A 21,835-nucleotide genomic window follows, 5' to 3' on the forward strand; every position below is an offset into this window, starting at 1 on the left:
CAAGTTACCTTTAGTACCTACTAAATGTACCCATCCCTCCAATACACTGAGATTTCTGTGGTCCCATTCAAAAACTGCATTCTTTTCTACTTGGAAGACATTTCTACTAGTAATAAGGTCCATTTCTTTAGTTATTTTAATTAAGCTTTGCCAAGTCCTTTCTTCTCAAGAACCTGTAAGGATGGTGGTGTGATTATTTTTACTCCCATCTTACAGATGTGTATACTGAGCTCTGAGACCTGAATGAACTTGTCTAAGGTCTCACAGCTAGAATGAGATTTAACTAGATGGCACTCATGATGCAATTTTCAAAAATCTGGAGTGATTTCTAAAGATCAGCCCTGGTCAGCCTTGTGGTTTAACCTTTGCTACTAGGAAGCTTCTCTGCAGCCCAGCCCAGAAGATTTGAGAAATGATTTGGGTGGTGAAAAATACCTCCTTTCCAAAAGTCCCAATGGGGGGAGGGAGGGTGAAAGAGGCACCCCAAATTTCTCATCTATTTAAGGTTGAAAGAGCCAAAACTATCCATAGAAAAGCCTGGATGGGAGATGGCAAGAGCTCAAAGACAGAGATGAAGAGGAAAGGAACAGTTTGAGAGTTATTGAAAGGGGGAAAATGACAAAATACTCATTTGGGGGATGTGGATGAGGCTTCAGAATGAGATGATAGAGGCTAATGGGAACGGTCATTGGAACATTTAACATATAATCAGCAGGAGAAAGGCAAGGGGAAGTCAGGAGAGAGCTAATAGGGAGCAATAGGCAATCAATGGTTCTTGCAATCAAAATGTGGAGGATTTTGATAAAGTTAGAGCTTGGCGTTGAATGGAATCACATGGAATTTATTCTAAAATAGCTCTTGTGGATACACAGACACACACATATACACAAATAGTTTTCTATCACTTGCACTTTCCTATATATGTCTGCTCATCCCTTTGTAAGATATCTTTTATGATGAAGAACTAAAAAAGTGGCAAAAATGAACACCCCATCGAAGTATCGAAAAGTGAATTGTGGCTTAATATGGGTTGTTGCAAACTGTCATACAGGGGCAAAACAAGGTTCTTCATTGGTGGAATATCTGAGAAGGGGAAACCTCAGAGGACTGAAAGCCTTGCATGAGTCCATAACATAATATGGTAGTCAAAAAAACTAGTGTATTCTTAGGTTATTAAATACACATGATTGGGGGCAGTTGGTTGGCTCAGTGGATTGAGAGCCAGGCCTAGAGACCTCTGGGAAGTCCTGGGTTCAAATCTGACCTCAGATACTTCCTAGTCATGTGGCCCTGTGCAAGTCATTTAAGCCCCCCATTGCCTAGTCCTTATCACTCTTATGTCTTAGAACCAATAGACAATATTGATTCTAAGGTGGAAGGTAAGGGTTTAATAAATAAATATATACTATTATTAAAGTTATTAAGTGTTTTAGGAGAGATATAGGTGCTGCTAGGTGGCACAGTGAATAGTTGTAGGCCTAGAGACTGGAGGCCCTGGGTTCAAATTTGGCCCCTTCTTAGCTGTGTGAACCTGGGCAAGTCCCTAAACCCCAATATTCTAACTTTCACTGCTCTTCTACTTTGTAACCAATACTTAGTATTGATTATAACACAGAAAAATAATAGTTAAAAAAAGAAAGAGGGAGATGTAGTAGCCTAGGAAGATGACTATCCCTCTGTATTTTCCCCAGGTTATATCATATTTGGATTATTGTTTTCTGTTCTGGGTGGCACATATTGTTAGTCAATCATTTTTCAGTTGTGTTTGAGTCTCCATGACCCCATTTGGGGTTTTCTTGACAAAGATACTGGATCAGTTCATCATTTCCTTCTCCACTCCCTTTTACAGATGAGGAAACTGAGGCAAAGTTAAGTGACTCACCCAGCATCACACAACTAGGAAGTGTTTGAAGCCAGATATGTACTCAGAAAGAGGAGTCTTCCTGATTCCAATCTCTGCTCTGTCCACTGTGCTACCTAGCTGCCCTATTACATATTAAGATGGACAATCACAAGGAGTTAGAGATGGCCTGCCAGAATGACTCCATAGTTGGCCACAGAGCCAATATGTCTTGAGTTCAAGTTTTACTTCTGATACCCACCAATCCAGTCACTTTTCACTTTACTCCCCTTAATGCATACTTCATCATCAGACTAAATTTTCACTAGCAGTCCCCCACATAGAATGCTCTCCCTCATGGCTTCCTGTATTTCTGTGTTTCTGGGAAAGTGACATCACCCACAACCCCCAGGCAAATTTCTAAGATTATGGATGGAAGAGATAGTGTCACTTTTCCTTGGAAAAGGGACTTTCCTCATTGGGAATGTTCTATGCCAATGAAATCCAAGAAGCATCCTTCTCCCTACAAGGAGAATGTTCATAGGAGCGCATCCAAGATGTTAAAGGACTCAAGTTCACATCATAAGAATTAGAGGCAGCTAGAGGCTGCTGTGAATAGAATACTGGGACCAGTCAGGAAGAGCTGAGTTCTGAGTTCAAAGCCAACTTCAGGCACATGGGCAAGTCACTTTACCTCTGTCCACCAGTTTCCTCAATCATAAAATTGAGATAGTAATAGCATCTACCTCACAGGGATGATTAAATGAGGTAATATTTATAAAGGACTCAGCATAGTGTTTCCATACTTCCTCTGTATCCTATGCCAATTTATTCTCTATTTCCATAAAAACTTGGTTCAAATCCTATCTCTGAAATTTTTTGTTGTAGTTCAGTTTTTTTTTTTCAGACATGTGTGACTCTCTAAGAGCCCATTTGGAGTTTTCTTGGCCAAGACATTGGCATGGTTTACCATTACCTGCTCCAACTCATTTTATAGAGGAGGAAACTGAGGCAAACAGGGTTAAGTGACTTGCCCAGAATCATATAGTTAGTGAATGTCTGAGGCTAAATTTGAACTCCAAGTCCAGTGCCTTAGTTTCCTTATCTAAAACAAACAAACAAGTGTGGTCAAGATAACTTCTCAGTTCCCTTCTTTTCAGAACTGAAAGTATTAGAATTAAGATCCTGACCTTGTCCCCTGACTACTTCAAGAATGTCACTTAAACTTTCTTGGCCTCATTTCCCTTGTTTGTAAAATAAAGGACTTGGAGTAGATACTGAGCATCCTAGAGTAGAGTGTGGAAGTTCAAGCCCCAGCTTTGGTACTACGCAAGCCCCTTAGCTTCCTGGCTTCAGTTTTCTCATCTATCCAAAAGGAAAGGAATTGAACTAAATGGGCTCTGAGATCCTGTCAAGGTCTTTCTGCTTATGGTCATGATCATTCTCTGTCTCTGCATATTTGCTGGTGCCAAGAAAGCTATATATTTATCCTTCTAAAGATAAGTAACAATTAGGAAGTGAAAGGTGTGACAGAGATATTTTTAAGCTCTGGTCTAGGAGTCAGCAGACCTGGGTTCTAATTCTAGTGGTGCCACCAATCAGCTGCTTGAACTTAGACCAGTCACTTCCCTTGACTTTATTTTTGGGACCCGGAGAGCTCTATCCATTACAGTAAATTATTGTTTGTACTTTAAATAGCTGACCTAGTGTGTGTTGTTCTGGGAAGTCACTAAGTTGCTGCCGAGGAAAGATGCTGACCAAGAGAAGTAGAAGGAAGAGGGTGGAGGTCTCCAGGGTCAAGGTCTTGGGAAGGGAAGACCCTACCGGATAGGCAAGTTGATGCTGTAGAAAGAGCACTAGGCCAAGAGTGAAGGGAGCTGTCTTGTGCTTGGGTTCTGCCATTGATTAGCTGAGTATCTATGAGGAAATTGCTGCATATCTTTGAATATTAACTTCCTTAATAATTAGAGTAAAAATAATGATAGTGATAATAATAGCTAGCATTTATATGTGTGCCAGGCACTGTGCTAAGCCTTTTACAATTATCATATCATTCATTAACTGGGTGATCATGAGGAAGTCCTTGTACATCTCTGAACATCAATTTCCTTAATACTACTAATAGCTAATACTTACATAGCACTTACTGTGTGCTAGACCCTGTGCTAAGTCTTTTACAACTTCCATATCATTTTTCTCCTCATAACAACCCTTGGAGCTAGATGCTATTATTACCCCCATTTAATAGGTAGGGAAAATGAGACTTGAAGAGATTCAGAGACTTGCCCTAGGTTATAGAGCTAGTGATGAGTTGGGGCTGAATTTGAACTGAGGTCTTCATGACTCCAAGCCCAGTATTCTTTCCAGTATGATTCCTACAAAAGAAGTGGGGGTCAGGCTCATGGGAAGATATTAAATTTTAGGTCACTTCTAATCCCTAAAATCTCTAGCCCTCTGCTACACATTCACAGGGCTAAAATCATGGCATGTTCCAATCATGTCAGAGCTCTAGGGCCTGGGGCACCGTTCATTTTGAGAATGTTCTTGACTAGTTTTGGTTCCATTTATGTGCCAGGCATGGTGCCAGGCTTGAGGCGGATTCAAGGACAGAAGCAGAACAAAGATATTAGGCTTCATCATCATCAAGAGAAACAACATATGCACGTATGACCAACCAACATTTCCCAAAGTGCAAGGTGCTACCAGGCTTACTAAGGAGGGGCAAACTAGGAGCAGATCCAGGCTTCTGTGATGGGATCGATGCCTTTCCAACTTGGGTTAAATAAGGAGATACAGTCTCTACAACAAACCAAACCAAACTCCAAACCATAAACAAACAGCCAGTTAGGAAGTTCCAGTGGACTAGGGAAAAGGGCAATGAGTTCAGTCTTGGAAATAGTTTGAGATCCATCCATAGGACATCCAGCTGGAGATGCTCAAAACATCTCTAATAATCTATGTCTGGATTCATGAAGACAAACCTGGCCTTGCCAATCAGATTTTAGAGTCCAAGGCAGGGCAAGGGGAAGGACACACTCAGTTCCAATAGGGAAGTAGTTGTGCGGTCCATCCTTCCAGTTGGGCAGGGTTGTGTGGTCCTGTGCTCAGTCTCTGCTCTCAAGTCTGTTGGGATTAAGAAAGGCATACTAGAGTTGGAAGGGCTCCTTAGACTTCCAAAGTGTTCATTCTTTTTTTGTTTGAACCCTTACCTTCTGTCTTGGAGTCAATACTGTGTATTAGCTCCAAGGCAGAAGAGTGGTAAGGCCTAGGTAATGGGGGTCAAGTGACTTGCCCAGGGTCACACAGCTGGGAAGTGTCTGAGGTCAGATTTGAACCTAGGACCTCCCATCTCTAGGCCTGACACTCAATCCACTGAGCTACCCAGCTGCCCCCACAAAGTTTTCATTCTTTTTTTTTTAAACCCTTACCTTCCGTCTTGGAGTCAATACTGTGTATTAGCTCCAAGGCAGAAGAGTGGTAAGGGCTAGGCAATAGAGGTTAAGTGACTTGCCCAGGGTCACACATCTGGGAAGTGTCTGAGGTCAGATTTGAACCTAGGACCTCCCATCTCTAGGGCTGGTTCTCAATCCACTGAGCTACCCAGCTACCAACACAAAGTGTTCATTCTAAAGATTCCATAAACATGTGTTAAGTACCTACTGTGTGCCAGTCAATGTGCTAAGCACTCGGGGTACAAATACAAAGAAGAAAGACAATTTCTGCTCTCAAGGCACTACCATTCCAATGGAACGCAGAACAACACAGAAAAGGAAGCTGCAAAGGGAAGACATGAGGAAATAAGCCTAGACATGAGAACAGACTTGTCTGAAGCCACATGGGTGGCAGTCAGGATTCAAACTCAGACCATCTGACTCTAATCTCAGTATTTTTTTTAATTAATGAAGCAGTGGCCTCAGGCACTTCCTAGCTGTGTGATCCTGGGCAAGTCACTTAACTGCTATTGCCTACCCCTTAGCTCTCTTCTGTCTTAGAAGCTGTACACAGTATTTAATATAAGATTATGTGTAAGATTATAAGTTTTTAAAATTTTAATCAAGCAAAAAGCATCTTTAAAAATTAATTAATTTATTTCTTTGTTACATGAAAATACCCTCTCCCCCTCTCCTCTCCCATTAGAGGACATTATTTAGTAAAAAGAAATATGCACATGTAAAACAATGGTTTCTTTCTATTAGTTCCTTATTAAGTACTTACTGTAGGCTAGGCATACTGTTCATTACTGGGGCGAAGAAGAAAAGTAAACTAGTTCCTGCCTGGAGGAGTTTCATTACTCCAGTCTATCTATCACCAGACATTTGTTAAGGACCTATGATGTGCCAGAAGCTCTGCCCCAGGGGGCACTGAGACAGGAAAATTAGAGAGAATCCAGCATCATATCTTGTTTATAGATAAGAAGTAAAGAGCACATCCAAAAGAAATCCATTGCTTTGGGGAAGAACAAGACTGGAAAAAAAGTCTGGGGAGGGTTTTTGAAGGAGGGAGCCTTGAAGTGAGCTAGAGAACCTGGAGATGAGGAGGGAGAGCATTCCTGTCATGGAACATTGACTGCAAAGACCCTGAGGCAGTAGATAGGAATTTACTTTTTCTTGTTCAGTTGTTTCAGTCATGTCCAACTCTTTGTGGCCCATTTGAGGTTTTCTTGGTAAAGGTCCTGAAGTGGCTTGCTATTTCTTTCTCCACTCATTTTACAGATGAGAAAACTGAGGCAAATAGGGTTAAGTGACTTGTCCAGGGTCACGCATAGAGTGACTGGAATCAGATTTAAACTTTGATCTTCCTAACTGGAAGACCAGTGCTCTATTTATTGAGCTGCCAAGATGCCTCAATAATGTATAGTATAGTGAAAACAGCAAATAGTCCAGTTTGTCACTAACACAGAGAAGGTAAAGAAAAGTAAACCAAGATCAATGCAGAGAGACAGTTTAAAACCAGATTATGAAAGACTTTAAAATTCAGATCTATAAGTCTATCTCTTTCCTTATCAGTGGAGGAGGAAGCTAAGTAGCTCAGTGGACAAAAGCTCTGGGCCTAGAGTTAGGAAGTCTTGAGTTCAAATCTTGCCTCAGACACTTACTAGCTAGCTATGCAACCCTGGCCAAATCCCTCAACCTGTTTGCCTTAATCCACTGGAGAAAGAAATAGTAAAGCACTCCAGTATCTTCAAGAAAAGCCCATGGGGTCAGCATTGTTCTTGGAGTCCCAAAGAGTTGGACAACCACAAACATACGCGAGGAGCCTTTCTAAGTGCTGATGCCCTCAAGCAGCACCCATTCCCTGGAGGAAACAGAGGGTATTTGTAGAAAGACTATGCCAAATGATTCTGAACATGGAACCTGGAGACTTTGGTTAGAATTTTAATTCAGATACATGGCAGCTATGGCACCTCCAGCCAGTGGCTTTTGGGAGCTTCTCTATTAAATGGAGTAATAATACTCAGATTACTTACCTGTAAGTACTCAGATTACTTACCTGTAGGGGTGTATGGGGTGCTCAGGGAGGGGCAATATCTCTGGTATGGAGGGCTTGTCATGCCCTTCTAGGGCAGCTCTCCAGCCTCTAACCCCCACCTGACACCCAGCTCTCACTTGTGGCTCCTAGTAGCTCCCAGTAGCTGCTAGCTACTGGGCAGCTACTGTGGCAGAGGCCACACCCCGGGCAACGGCTTTGACAGGCCGGCTAAACCTTGTGAGGGTAGCCATCGGTTCACCCCTGGTGAACCAGGGCTTTGCTCACCCAGCATGTGAAGACTGCTTCAGCAGAACAGGCAGAAGAAACCAACAAGAAGGTTCAACGGCTGAGATGGCGATGCAGCAAGGCACTGTGGAGTGCTCAGGGCGTGTTGGAGCACAAAAGACAACACGGCCATCCAATGCAGCTGAGGAAGACTCCAGGTGTAAAGACTTTTCATGCCACTGGACCCAGGCTTCCAATGCTGGGAGAGTGGGATTGTTTCTGTGCATCGACTTTTCCACTTAAATCTTCATGCACAGGCGTCTTTGTGCACAAAAATGCACAAAGACAATCGCCATCCTCGGTTCGAGAGGCAACCAACAACAACTTACCTGTAAATACATTGCAAGTCTTAGAGTGAAAATATGGATGTTAGCTATTATTATGATGAGATGAGGCCTGGGCTGGACCAGCCAGCCATGGTGTAGAGTAAATGAGGGCAGAGGGAGTTGGAAGAGTTTTACCCTTGCTTTCTTTTCTCCCCAGCTCCCATCCACAACTATCAGCAGATTTCTAGAAGAAGAGGGGGGCTGGGGACAGCTAGATGGCTCAGAGGATTGAGAGTTAAGCCAGGATCTGGGAGGTCTATGGTCTGAGAAAGTCACTTCATCCATACTGCCTAGCCCTTATAGACCTTCTGCCTTGGAACCAAGGCATGGTATTGATTCTAAGATGGAAGGTAAGGGTTAAAAAAAAGAGGAAGAAGGGAGGGGTGAACAAGAGCAGGAGGTGATCAACAGTGACTCTTGTTGGCATGGGCCAGGGAGGGAAATACCAAGTGTCACTGAGGACACGGGGAGTTCCTGAGAAGATCAGCAGTTGAGTGGATTACATGCAAAGGGGATGTTTATCCTGAAAGAAAAAAGACCAAAGGTGCCGGGTATAGGAATAAGTACAAAGAATCAAATGATCTCTACTTTCAAGAAGTCATATATGAATGTAATTCTTGGGTAGTCATGAGGATGTAAGCTAGCTACTCCTATATCCTTCTTCTAACATTCAGGTCAATGGAATCTCAAAGAGGACATGTGACTCACTCTCTGCCATCCTTGACCCCTATCACTGGCCAAGTTTAGGAAATGGCTTCAATCCATTACCTTGTAGCTTATTGGAGGGGAAGAGGAGTCCTAGACAGTCTTTCTCCTTTCTCAAAGGTTTTCAGACAAAATGCCCAAGATAAGAAGAACACTTTGGAAAGTATCCTGTTCATCTTGCTCTTCCTTGACATGACATACAAGCTATTTTTAAAAAGTCTCTTCTGGTCTTTTCTCAGAGAACCTGATGCCTACTAGATTAATGACACTGAGTCTGGCCCTAAGGTAGAGGCAAGGAAGTATAGTATTCCCTTCCAAACATTATAGAGCTCCAAGTCTAGTTTCAGAAAGATGGTTTCGTTTTTATTATATTATTTTTCCCATGCCTCTTCTATTGTTACAATGATCTCTCACCTATCGCAGGAGTTACATTCCAGAGATCCCCATGATAGGTAAAAATCCATGAAGTAGTGGTGTTATATTTAATTATTTAGGTATTTTAGGGCTGTATAAACCCTTCCCACTCTCCTATTAACCTTTTCCACACTCTTATTAAGCTTTCCCACTCTTATAAACACTGAGTCAATCCCTAGATACAGAACACAGTGCTTTGGTTGGTCACCTTTCATTACATCAGCCAATACAGAAACACTAGGTTTGTGCTCAGCTGTGTACAATCTTACACTTGGCAAACATGGGCAAGCAGTAGTGGCATCATGCATTTCCATTGTGCACAGTACAGTATTCATCTGCAAAATCCTAAGGCAATAGTGAAAACTCCACAATACAGAATTAGATGTATTTTTTTAAACCCATGATACAGTGAAACCATGATATAGCAAATGAAAGATTAGATACAAATTTGCTCTTTCCCTTTATGCTCACTGTGGTTTCTTTATTCTCAGATTCTTTTACTATTATTGTATGACCCACTAGTAAACTTTTTGCTTGCTCACTACTGTAATGTTATCTTCTTACACTGTTCTTTAATTAGCACTGTTCCCATTTCACTATCATTTAGGTGTTTCTTTTTGCTCACAGGTTTCTGCATTATTATTTTCTTGCACTGTTTATTCATTCTCAGACTTCCCATTATTCTCATTTTCTCTATCTCTGGTATTATTTTCATTTTCTCTATCTCCTTTGACAAGGTCTTGTATTTCTGCATCCCCCAAAATCTGGCTTCATAATTGGATCCCTTGTTTTACCCCTCCTACAGCTATTGTCAAGGACTTAGGGTGAGCTCCTGATTTTAGATTCTTGCATTGTGCTGAGGTCAGGGGGGCTTGCATTGCTAGAAAGATGGTTTCTTACACACAAAAACTCCACCAAAATTAAGATGACCTATGGGGCAGTCAGTCAGTGTCCCAGGAGTTCACCAGTGAGGATACATCAAAGACTAGAAGTATTCAAGAAGGTTTCAGGGACTTCAGAGATTTTCTCTTCTAGGCAATCAGTAAACAAGTATTTTAAAGGGCTTTTTATTTTCTAATTAATGTAGATTTAAAAAGAAAAAAAGCAAAGCCATGGTCCCTGCCTCCATGGAACTCACATTCTAATGGTGGAGTTAAAAATCTAATAAAGAAGTTTTAAAAAAGCACATAGAAGGTAATCTTAGAGAGGGAAGGTCTAAGAGTGTGAGCAAGACTAGAAAAGGCTTCCTTAATGTTAAAGGAACCTAAGATAAAGCATTCTAGGCATGGAGGACAGACAATGCAAAGGCCCAGAGATGGGAGATGGATTGCTGTGTGTGGAACTGAAAGAAGGTCAGTGTTACTGGATGACTGGGTGGCAGAAAATGGGTAAGGAAGGAAAGTGTAAGAAGAATGGGAAGGCAGAGAGGCCAGGTTATGAACCCCCTGATTTGACAGATGAGGAAACAGTTGATTTAGGAGGTAAAGAGGCATTCCCAGGTAAGCATTGGGGAAGAACTCAAATCTAGGTCTTTCTGACTCCAGTTTTTGCTTTTTGTTCACTAAATCACATTTGGCACAAAGTGATTTTAAGAAAATATCAAAAGTCTATGTGGGCATGTTAGATGGATGGGGTTCCCCTCCACTTCTCACTGATAGCCAAAGATATCACCTTTTATAATTAGAGAAGAACTTAATTTCAGATGTAGTGGCCTCTCTCTTTCCCCTGGGGAATGCTCAGTGGGCATTCCAGGACTGCTCCTGGAAGCTTTGCCCGGGCATGTAATAGAAGGCCCCTGGGAGAGAAGGATGCTGCCCAGTGTTGGAAGAGAGGCTCAGAGGCCACCTCTCTCAATGAGTATCTGAACTAAAATCCCCCAAATCAAACTCAACAAGGGACAGCCAGCCTTTTCTTGGAGACCTCCAGTATTGGGGATCCTGCCATCTCCCAGTAGAGCCTCCTCTAATTTGGGGCAACTCTAATTGTTAAGGAGTTTTCTTTGTTTTCTCATTTCAAAGTTAAACCTCCCTCTTCACAGCTTCCCCACATTATTCCTGATTCTGCCATCTGAGGCCAAGCAGAAAAAGTCCAATTCTTTCCCATGCCATCCCTCCAAATGATGAAACCCAGCTATCAGGCTGTCCTGCCACCCCGTGCCCTACCCTAAGCCTTCTCTCTAGGCTGAACATCCAGATTTCTTCAACTGAGCCTCTGTTGGTGTGAATTCAAGGTTTTCACCACTGCAGTACCAGTAGAGTGGCTTGGGTGTGGGGTACGGTGAAGGCAGGGGCTTCAGTCCCTTCAGCTTGCCATCCCAGGACTTTTTAACTAGGGGATCTCCTATTCTACCAACAGCCATATCAAAACCTCAGGTGGTTGCCCAGCTCCTGACCAGGGACGAAGGGGAAGTACTGACTGCAAGCTGCTCTGTGACAGGAAAACCAGCCCCTGAGATCACTTGGGACTTGTCAGATGGCTTAGTGGTGACCCCAAATCTGTCACATGTTTGGAATCCTGACAAGACTGTGACCATCGTCAGCAACTTCACCTATATCTGTGCCCAGCTTCCCCAGGATTGGTCAATAAAATGTATGATTCGCCACCCGATCCTCAATACAGGGATTGAACTGAAGGATCCGTCCCAGAAAAGTACTGGTATGTCCATTCTACTTCTGGAGGGGCAAGAGGATGTGGAAATAACTTGGGGGGAGAGGTGAGCTAGAAAGGGGATCAAAATCGGTCTAGTCCAAGCCTCCCATTATAGAGATGAGATAACTGCTCTCCAGAAAGACCAACAACAGGGACCTGTCCAAGGTCACACTGGTAAGGAATTGAGTATTTGAAGCCAAGTTTATGGGGGCTGTGCTCACTGATCGTATCTTTCTATCACATAGTGCTTCCACCCAAGATTACACACTAAGCTTTACAAGCCATCGATAAGTATTTATCATGTACTTTCTAAGATATGATAGTATCTCCTACTAAGAGCCCTCTTCTAGTCTAACCTGGATTGAAAACATCTTTCTGCTTCTCTCCTTGAACCCAATTGCCACCGTCATTTTGACTGGGGGATTTAATGGATGGAAAGCTCAGTAGGAGACAACATTGTAACCCTAACCCTAAATCAGTCAAAGTGCTCTTGGTCTACATTAAGGAAGCAGAAACTTCCATGAATTAGGAGAGAATGGGACTCAGTGACTGTCCCACTGTACTCTTATCTGGTCAGATTATGTCAAAAGAACTATGATAGATCCCTTTTTGAAAAACCTTACTTTTATTGTCTTAGAAGCAGCATTAAGTATCAGTTCCAATGCAGAAGAATAGTAAGATTAAGTTACTTGCTCAGGGTCACACAGCTAGGAAATGTCTGAACTCAAGATTTGAACTCAAGACTTCCCATCTCTAGGCCTGGCTCTTTATCCACTGAGCCCCATAACTGTCCCTAATTGATAACTTCGGGGTATCACTTTTTTGAAAGGCACTGATGAATGGGAATATATGTCCAAACCCCTAATTTTACTGTTGAGGAAACTGTGTTCCAATGAGCTGAAGTGTCTTTTTTTTATGGCCACACATGTAGTAAGTTACACAGGGAGAATTTGAATTCAGATCCTGTGGCTGTAAATCCTGCACTCTTTCCACTATACCACACTCAATCTCTTGGGTCTTGAAAATTTGGTGAGGGAATGGAGCATGTTTAGCTTGAAGAACAGAAAATGAAAGAGATGGTGGAGGGCAGGCAGAAAGGAGATCTTGTGACATTTATTTATGGCCTTTAAGAGCTCTCAAGCAGAAGGAAGGTGGTATTATTTTCTATCTGGCACCAGAAGTGCCAAAAATAACGAAGAAGAAAAGAGAAGTGAATGCTTGAAAGGAGGGGGGTGGTGGAAGGCAATAGTTAAGAGTTAACCAGGAATGGCATGGCTTATGCCAATAGAGAATGTTTCCCGCCTCATGCCAGGGCTCTTGCAAAGGCTAGATAACCAAGAGAACCTTACTTGGAAAGGGACTGTTTTGGGGTGTGGTTTAGAACCCCGAAAGTTGGTGAGTGTTGATGATCCTTCCAACTCCGAGATCGTTTGCTTTTTTGACTTTATGACCCTCCAATTACCCTCATTGCTAACGTGGCCACATATCATCACTTCCTTTATTCAACCACACCTGCCTATTCTGGGTCTAGTTTTATAAGGATCTGAAACAACCACCCAGATTGTCTTCATTTTAGTAACCCTGGATTGTTTATAAGAAACTCCCAGACCCTGCTTACCCTTGGAGACAGTGTGGTTTTGTTGAAAGACACCTGAATTTGGAAGCTAATTTTAACAACATATAATCAAGGAGGGTCCCTCAGCAGGGTAGCTTTAAACCAGTTGAATCTTCTGCTATCTCTCTGTTGAGGTCCCTTCTTGTTCTAGATCAAAGATTCCATAACTCTCCTTGTCCTCAGTTTCCTCACCTGTACAATGAGGATGCTGGGACAGATGGCCTCTTGGGTCCCTTCTAGCTCTAGGTCTATGGTTCTAGATTTAATGTTTCTATGATCCTGTCCCACATAGCCAGCCAATCAATAAGTCTTATTAACCTCCTACTCTGTGCTGGGCAGTCTGCTGAGTGCCTGAACCCTGTAGCTTCCCTTACCATCTAATTCTCTTGTGTTCCAGGTAGACAAATGATCGTCTCCATTTGCTTAGTTTCTGTGATCATCGTCATCTTTCTGCTGGTACTCTGTTTCTGCTGTTTACAGAAGCAAAAAATGGGCACCCACAAAGTAAATGAAGATCTGATCTTGGTAAATATGAATATTTCTCACCCAAAGGGCTTCTTTATGCCAAGGGCCATTGTGTTTGTTTTGGGGGGAAGTAGTATAAAATGCTGTTTGGAGGGCTAGAGAGATTGGAGTGTAAAACTGACCTGGCTTCTAATCTTGTCTTAGGCACTTAATAATCAAGAGACCCTAGGCAAGTCACTTTTCCCCTCTGAGATGGGGGTTAATAATAGATACAATAGATCAAAGAAAAGATGATTTTGTAAAGCAAACTGAATCTTGTTGTTCAAGTAAAATAAGGTAATGTATGCTGGGTAGGCACACTTCTCCATGCTATAGAAATATCAGTTAGGATACCCATCCTCAAAGAGTTTTCAGTCTAGTTGGGGAACTAAGACAGCAGAGCTAAGTAGACTCTGGCTGTTATATGGTAAGTATAAGCATTAAAGAGTATCAAAGCTAATTCATTTACTAAACTCCCTGGAGGAGACTTAAGCACAAGGAACAGCTAAAGGAGTTGCAAAGACAGCATTGATGATGGTGATGATAAAACTAACATTTTTAACTTGAAACTTTAAAAAGCATTTCTCATTTGATATTCATCACAAGTCTCTGAGGTAGATGCTCTCATGATCTTCCTTTTAGGAATTGGAAACTGAGGCACACAGAGTTTAAATGACTTGTCCAAGGTCTTATAACTAGTAAGTGTGTGAGGCAGGATTTGAACCTAGGATTTTCTAATTCCAATTCCAGTGATTTATTCTTTTCTCCATTCTGACTCCCTAGTTTATCTCTAATGCCATTTTTAGCTCTAGACTTAGAATCCTAGGACCTTCAGATTAGAGAAGTCCCATGTGGGAGAAGTGATGTGCTAGTATAGAAAAGGCATATCTTCCTGAAGTTAAAGGGAATAGGCAGCATCCCATCTCTGATGCTTAATGTCCATGTGACTTTGGGGAAATCATTTATCTTTTCCCAGCCTCTGTTTCCTTATCTGTAAAATGATGGGGTTGGGGAGCAGTTGGGTAGCTCAGTGGATTGAGAGCTAGGCCTAGAGACAGGAGGTCCTAGGTTCAAATCTAGCCTCAGACACTTCCCAGCTGTGTGACCCTGGGCAAGTCACTTGACCCCCATTGCCTAGCCCTTACCACCCTTATGCCTTGGAGCCAATAGACAGTATTGACTCTAAGACGGAAGGTGAGGGTTTTAAAAAATGATGGGGTTGAACTAGATGGTTTCTAAGCTCCCTTAAAATTCAAAATTTATGAGTGTAGGCAGTCAAGAGGAATGAAGTAACTGCCTAAAGTCACAGAGACCAAAAATAGTGGAACAGTATTTGAACTTAGATCTTCAGATTTCAAATGTTTCCACTATTCCCCTGATGTTGTTCAGTCATTTCAGTCATACCTGAATCTGTGACCCCAGTTGGGGTTTTCTTGGCAAAGATATTGGAGTGGTTTGCCATTTCCTTCTTCAGATCATTTTACAGAAAAGGAAACTGAGGAAAACAGTTTCAGTGACTTGCTCAAGGTTATACAACTAGTAAGTGTCCAAGGCCACATTCAAACTCAGGAAGATCAGTCTTTCTGTCTCCAGGTCCCATGTTTCATCCACTGAGTCACCTAGATGCCCCAACATACCCTTCATAATACAATTTATATTAAGTACAACTCCCTTGTTTTACAAAAAAAGGGAATGTAATGACTTGTTCAAGGTCCTTCATGGAACACTCCTCTATTTATGGCATAGGCACAGTTTGAGCCCCTTTTTAGTGCCTTGACCCCAACACAAGGATCTTTCTGCTCATCCCATAGTGGGATAGTTTTGTCTTCCCATCTGTCCACTGCCAATTCCATATGAATTCATTCCCATTCTGAGTCAAGAAAGCAAGGAAATGCTTATTTATGGAATTAATTTTTTTCATGTTTAAAAATAAAATTATGTAATGATATATAATAATAAAATAATATATAATATAATATGATATATAATATAACATGTATTCATTATATATGAATATATGGATTATATAATAAAATATAATATATAATAATTTAATAATAAAAATAAAACCTAACAAATGATGGTGTTCTCATAAAATTTACCAATCTTGTCTTCGAACAGGCTATCTCTTGGATTACTCCAAGGGTCTGCTGTAGGAGGTACTCAACCAAAGTTCCTGCCAATATCAACAAATCACAAAGGACTTGGAATGTATAACCTTTTTCGGTACTGATCTCAAATCTTTACGCAGCTGTATTTTGTAAACTTGCAAAAGAATTCCAGGGACCTTGCCCAAGACTGTGCAACTTTTAGGTTCCATCTGAATACTCTCACACATTGCTGAAGTTTCTGTGATTGAGAGGTCTCAGTCTTGTCTCTTGTGCAGAATGTACTTGGAACATTCCAGTGCACCAGTGATTTCATGCTTCTGGTAGCTTCTTCCAATGATCTGAACTGAGACGGACTAATGAGTCCATACGTGAGGTTTCAATGCCACTCTTTTTGAGGGCCTCCCAAAAATTCATCACACAGACTCCATCTAACACTTTGGGGACCATCTTTGATTTTTTCTCAAAATATCAAGGTATAAATATAAAGAGTAATGCTATAAGTAAATTAGAGGAACATAGAATGGTTATGTCCGATCTACGGAGAAGAGTAGAATTTATGGCCAAACAAGATATAGGGAACACTGCAGGATGTAAAATGAATAATTTTGATTATATCAAATATAAAAAGTTTTTGTACAAACAAAACCAATGAAACTAAGATCCGAAGGGAAACAGAACAATGGGAACAATTTTATAACAAATTTCTCTGACAAAGGTCTCATTTCTCAAATATATAATTAACTAAAAACATTTATAACAATACAAGTCATTGTCCAACTGAAAAATGGTCAATGGATATGAAAAGGCAGTTTTTATATGAAGAAATCAAAGCTATCAATAATCATATAACAATGTTCTCTCTGAATTGTTCTTGATGAGATAAATGGATATTAAAACAACTCTGAGGTATCACCTCATTGCCCAATAAGACAGTAAAGGAAAATGTTGGCAGGGATGTGGCAAAATTGGGACACTAATGCAGTCCTGCTGGAGTTGTGGACTGATCTAACTATTCTGGAGGGCAATTTGGAATTATGCTCAAAGGGCTATAAAACAATGCATTTCCTTTGATCCAGTAATATCACTGCTAGGTTTGTATCCCAACGTGTTTTAACAACTGGAAAAGGATCGCTTTGTATGAAAAATGTTTACAGCAGCTCTTTGTGTGGTGCTAAAGAATTGGAAACTAGAGGATGTCTCCCTCAATTGGGGAATGACTAAACACATTTGGGATATGATAGTGATGGAATACTATTGTGCTATAAGGAATGATGAACTGCCTCATTTCAGAAAGAGCAGGAAAGACATCCATGAACTGATGTAGAGTGAAATAAGCAGAATGAGGAAAATGTTATATATAGTAGCAACAATATTGTGGACCAATCAAATGTGATAGGCTTTGCTACTAACAGTAATACAGTGATCCAGGACAATTCTGAGGGACTTATGAAAAGGAATAATGTCCACCTCCAGAGAAGTACAAAGTTCCAGTTGGAGTAGGAAGCAGATGAAAACACATGATTTATCAATTGCTTATTTGGGTATATGTTTTAGGCTTTTGGTTTTAAAGATTATTCACTTACAAAATTGACTACTATGGAAATATGTGTCATGTGATAATACATGTATAACCCAGACTGAACTGCTTGCCAGCTCCAGGAGGGGTGGGGAAGAAGGAGAGGAAGACAATTTGGAACATATAACTTCAAAAAACTTATGTGGAAATTTTTTATTAAAATAAAAAATAATTAAAAATTTAAAAAAGACCTAGGATATTAAAAAAAAACCTCTAGGTACCAGTGAACAATTCTTCCGGTGTCTGACAGCCTTACTCACAACATGTGACCTACCCACCTCCTTTTCCTGTTATATCCTCCCATGACAATTGTTCCAGCTATTTATATCTACCTCTTCTTTCACCATTGTCCTCTCTGTGATATTCTTCTTTATTGTTTTGAAGGTAATAGTGTTCTTGTTGCATTGTTGTATAGTAAATTTGGTAATATTTAGTACTAAAGTATGTCTCTATCTTTGATGGGAAAAATGCAACTATTCACTTACTGATACAAGAAGGTAAAGAAAAAATCAAATATGTATCCCATGTTTAAAGGAGCCAGAGTCTCTAGTCTGAATCATGCTGCATAACATATTTCAGCCAGAACACAGATGGGTAGGAATTCCTATGATGATTACCAATAATATTATGTGAACATCAGGATTATGTTCATAGATTGTCCCTGTGAAAGGGAACTCTTTATTCTTTTTGTCTATTTTGAGTTAACACTTGGTTAACACTATCTTAGTACGTCACCAGTCGGTGAAATGTGAATCAAATTTTCTTTTAGTACCCTACTTAATACCTCACCAGAAAGAGGGTTGGCAAGTCATTTGCTAAAGTGGGTAACAACTCAATCAATCAGGAAATTTTGAATCCTTTTGATAAGAGTTTACAACTCCAGAGGATGAGAAGCAGATCCTGGAAAGCACTGCCCCCCTGGACAGTGCTAGACAATTTGAAAGCTATGATTGGCCACTATAAAGAGGGGGAGGGACAAGAAGTCACTATAAAAGCCCTGAATTTCTGGGGCTAGAGGTTGGCTTCAGGATTTGTCCTTGACAGGTTGTCATCTTCAGCTCAAACTGCCTCTTCCAGGGAACTTGGATGAGTGTATAGGTGGCTTTCCTTTCCTGACTTCTGGAGAGAGATTAATTTCAGTCAAGGGTTAATAAGTCATGCCAGGCTGAGCCAAGCATGAGAGCAATATTTAGTGTGATAGGCTAAATATCTTCTCTATCCTCTTTTTGTATTTCTCGACTTTCACTATCTCCACCTTTGTAAATAAAAACTATTTAAAGTCATTTTGACTTGAGCTATAATATTTTAAATCTGCAACCACCATATTATTTATAATTTTCATATATTTTAGTCAAACCCATTAATTTAATTCCTTACATCCCCAAGACCAAACCATCTCCTTTTTCTCTAAAATTCAGTGATCCTTAGATAAGAATGCTGAGCCTCTATGGCAGTCTTTGCAAGTTTCTGTGTCCAACTAACCTACCATCTCATTGTTACTATGGGGAATAAACTCTCTGACTTAAGCTAGGCTAATTTTCAGAAGGAAGACACTTAGCCTCTTTGAATGACCCTAGACTTCAATATTTTCTAGTAAATTAAGATCATTTGGGACTTGAGGCATATTAACAATCCTTAAAGCTATCAAGGTTATTTCTAAGTTATAGTCAGCAATAAAACAAAAATTAAAAAAAAAAAAACACCTTGCTGGAGGGATCAAAATCACTGCCACATGTTTGCCTAATGTTGGTTTTATTTAAAATGTTTTATTAGAAACTTTGACTTTCTTTCCAAATATGTGTTTCCTCTTCCCCAACCAAAGAATTATTTTTTTGTAAGAAACAGAAAAATAAAAGAAATACAGTAAAAATAATGAACACTTCAACAGAGTCTGTCTATATGTGAAGTAGGGAAGTATAACAAGTATTATGAAAGCTCAGAGGTTTCTGGGAGAAATTGTAGAGGCAGAGACTGAAAAGTTTTTTTTTTCCAGTGGAAAGCAAGGGAGATTCCCTAGGGTTATATCTGTTTGTCTTTAAAATGCTTATTTAGATTTCAGCAAATCATTGATAGGAGTTAAGATGAAATCAAAGGGGCATGAGATTTATAGCTGAAAGAGATATAAGAGATTACATAATTCACTTACCTTTGATTTTAGAGGTGAGAAATGTGAGGCCCAGGAGGGATAAACCATAATCCCAACTAGGAATATTTGTATCAGGAAGCAAAATACATAAAAAAAATAAAACTATACCCAAGGTCTCTGCTGGGATCCCTGCTTCCAATTCCCATGTTAGGATTACATATATATATATATGTATGTATATATATGTATATATATATATATTCCTCCCCTTATGTTAATATATATATATATATATACATATACATCAATATATTAATTTGCCTGTATTTTCTGGTATATCCCTACCTGATTTCCTCAGAGTTATTCTACATAAAGAAAGGAAAAATATAAATAAAAGGAACAAAAGCACCCACAAACTCCCTCAATATAGGCAGTGTTCCACATTCTTAGATGTCCATTTCTGTGAATAGGGAGAACATGGGGTAGTGCTGGTGGTGAATGCCTTCTCAGGACTTTTCTTTGGGGCCAAATCTGATCATTGTAATTTCACAGAATTAATTTTTGGTACATTTTACGTAATCTTTCTTGAATAGAGGTAATATGGGGTAAAGGGTAGCCAACTTTGAAGCCAAGAAGACCTGAGTTTTATATTCTAACACTGTCACACAAAGCAAATCAGAACAAAAACACCAACTCTGTCCCAAATGTAACTTTCATGATGAAACGAATGCAAATAGGAACCATCATGGAGACCCTTAACTTTGGGCAAGTAACTCAAATACTCTCTGAGACTCTGTTGCATGAAAGACATAAGTAGAGGGTTTTGTTTTTCTATCTAGGAGTTCCCCAGCTTAGTGAAATCTTGCAATGAAGAGATGTAAAATAATTACCCATAAAGGAGGGATTCTTTGTGGATTTTTTCTGCAATGAACCCCTTTGATTGTGTGGCAAAACCCTGAAAGCCCTTTAATATAATGGTGGTAAAAGCAAAAACAAATAGAATATATAATATTACCAAGAAGAAATTCAAACTGAAAAATAATCATTAAGATATTCAAAATCAGAAGTTAATGGATCCCAGGTTAAGAATTGGTTTACCTTTTGGAAGAGGGAAATGAAAGAGGGTTTGAAGAGAACGTTTTTGAAACCATGACAGTTTTACGAGATCTGGGAGGGACTTTAGAGATTGTCCAACATTGTGATCTTACAAAGAGATCTGAACTTCCAAACCTAGGAAGTGATGAGGCCATAAAAGAAGACCAATTATCAACTGTCCCTGAACTATAACCTGCATTTAGCTTGCAACAAATGAGTCTCGAGGACACTTTGCACACCCATCTAACAGAGACAGGGAGTTAAGGTCAGAGCAGGGATTGGAAACCATGTTTACTGACTCCTCAATTTAGTATTCTTTCTGCCAGATTGTTGAATTTTGGCCTCTTGGAAACAGGACCATAAAGGGCACTGGTCCCTGTTTTTGTGACTCAGGACAATCAACTAAAGACATGTATGTGTTGGAATAGGGGAAATGTTCAATTTCCACTGTTTATCCCAGAGTCTGGCAGTTAATGAATGCCTTGCCCTGCCTAATGCCCTCACCCACTATCCCTCCCAGGTCATGTGAATTGAAGACATCTTCTAGACATCCATTTTGAGGAGTCAGAAAGGCACCTCTAAAAGAGCTGCTGATGAAGGAGAACTTCTGGTCCACCAGAAGAACATGTCCCTCCTAGATCCTGGCTTCTTGCTGGTCTTTTGTGATTCCAATCACTCTCAATTCTAATCTATTCCTCACACCACCAGTTTAGTCTTTCTAATGCTCAAGTCATTGTCCTTCTCAAGGACCCTGCTGATAAATGATGAGAACTCAACATTCGAAGATGCCACAGAGGCACTCTAGATGCAACATGAACCTCCTAATCCTCAGATCTATTAATCCAGCTCTAACCTCTCTATTAGTCCTAACCAGTTTTCTGTCAATTTAGACTAGATGGCCAATGTATTTGTATGTGAGATTGTGGGTACAGTTCTTTCAGTCATGTCTGACTCTTTGTGACTCCATGTGGAGATTTCTTGGCACAGATATTGGCCTACCAATTTTACCTTTGAATTATCTCTAGATTATACCCTCTTCTCTCCTCTGGCACTACCACCATTCTGGTACAGGTTCTCATCACCTCATATCTGAATTACTATAGTAGCTGCAGATGGGTCTACCTTCCTCAACTCTCTCTACTATCTAAGCCATCAAAAAG

At 40.4% G+C, this 21,835-nt stretch overlaps 1 protein-coding gene across 1 annotated transcript in view; it reads left to right on the forward strand.

Annotated features, from left to right (window-relative positions):
* Window positions 1–19,366, forward strand: part of LOC103106595 (OX-2 membrane glycoprotein-like) — a 31,387-nt gene extending 12,021 nt beyond the window's left edge. Inside the window, exons 3-5 of the mRNA XM_007477826.2 lie at window positions 11,395–11,694; window positions 13,701–13,828; window positions 15,929–19,366. Coding sequence (XP_007477888.1) covers window positions 11,395–11,694; window positions 13,701–13,828; window positions 15,929–16,024 — 524 coding nt within the window. The 3' untranslated portion in view covers window positions 16,025–19,366. The remainder of the gene's footprint in view (window positions 1–11,394; window positions 11,695–13,700; window positions 13,829–15,928) is intronic.
* The last annotated feature ends 2,469 nt before the right edge of the window (window positions 19,367–21,835 follow it).

Source organism: Monodelphis domestica, chromosome 1 (genome assembly GCF_027887165.1).
Source record: "Monodelphis domestica isolate mMonDom1 chromosome 1, mMonDom1.pri, whole genome shotgun sequence".
NCBI classification, from domain to species: domain Eukaryota; kingdom Metazoa; phylum Chordata; class Mammalia; order Didelphimorphia; family Didelphidae; genus Monodelphis; species Monodelphis domestica.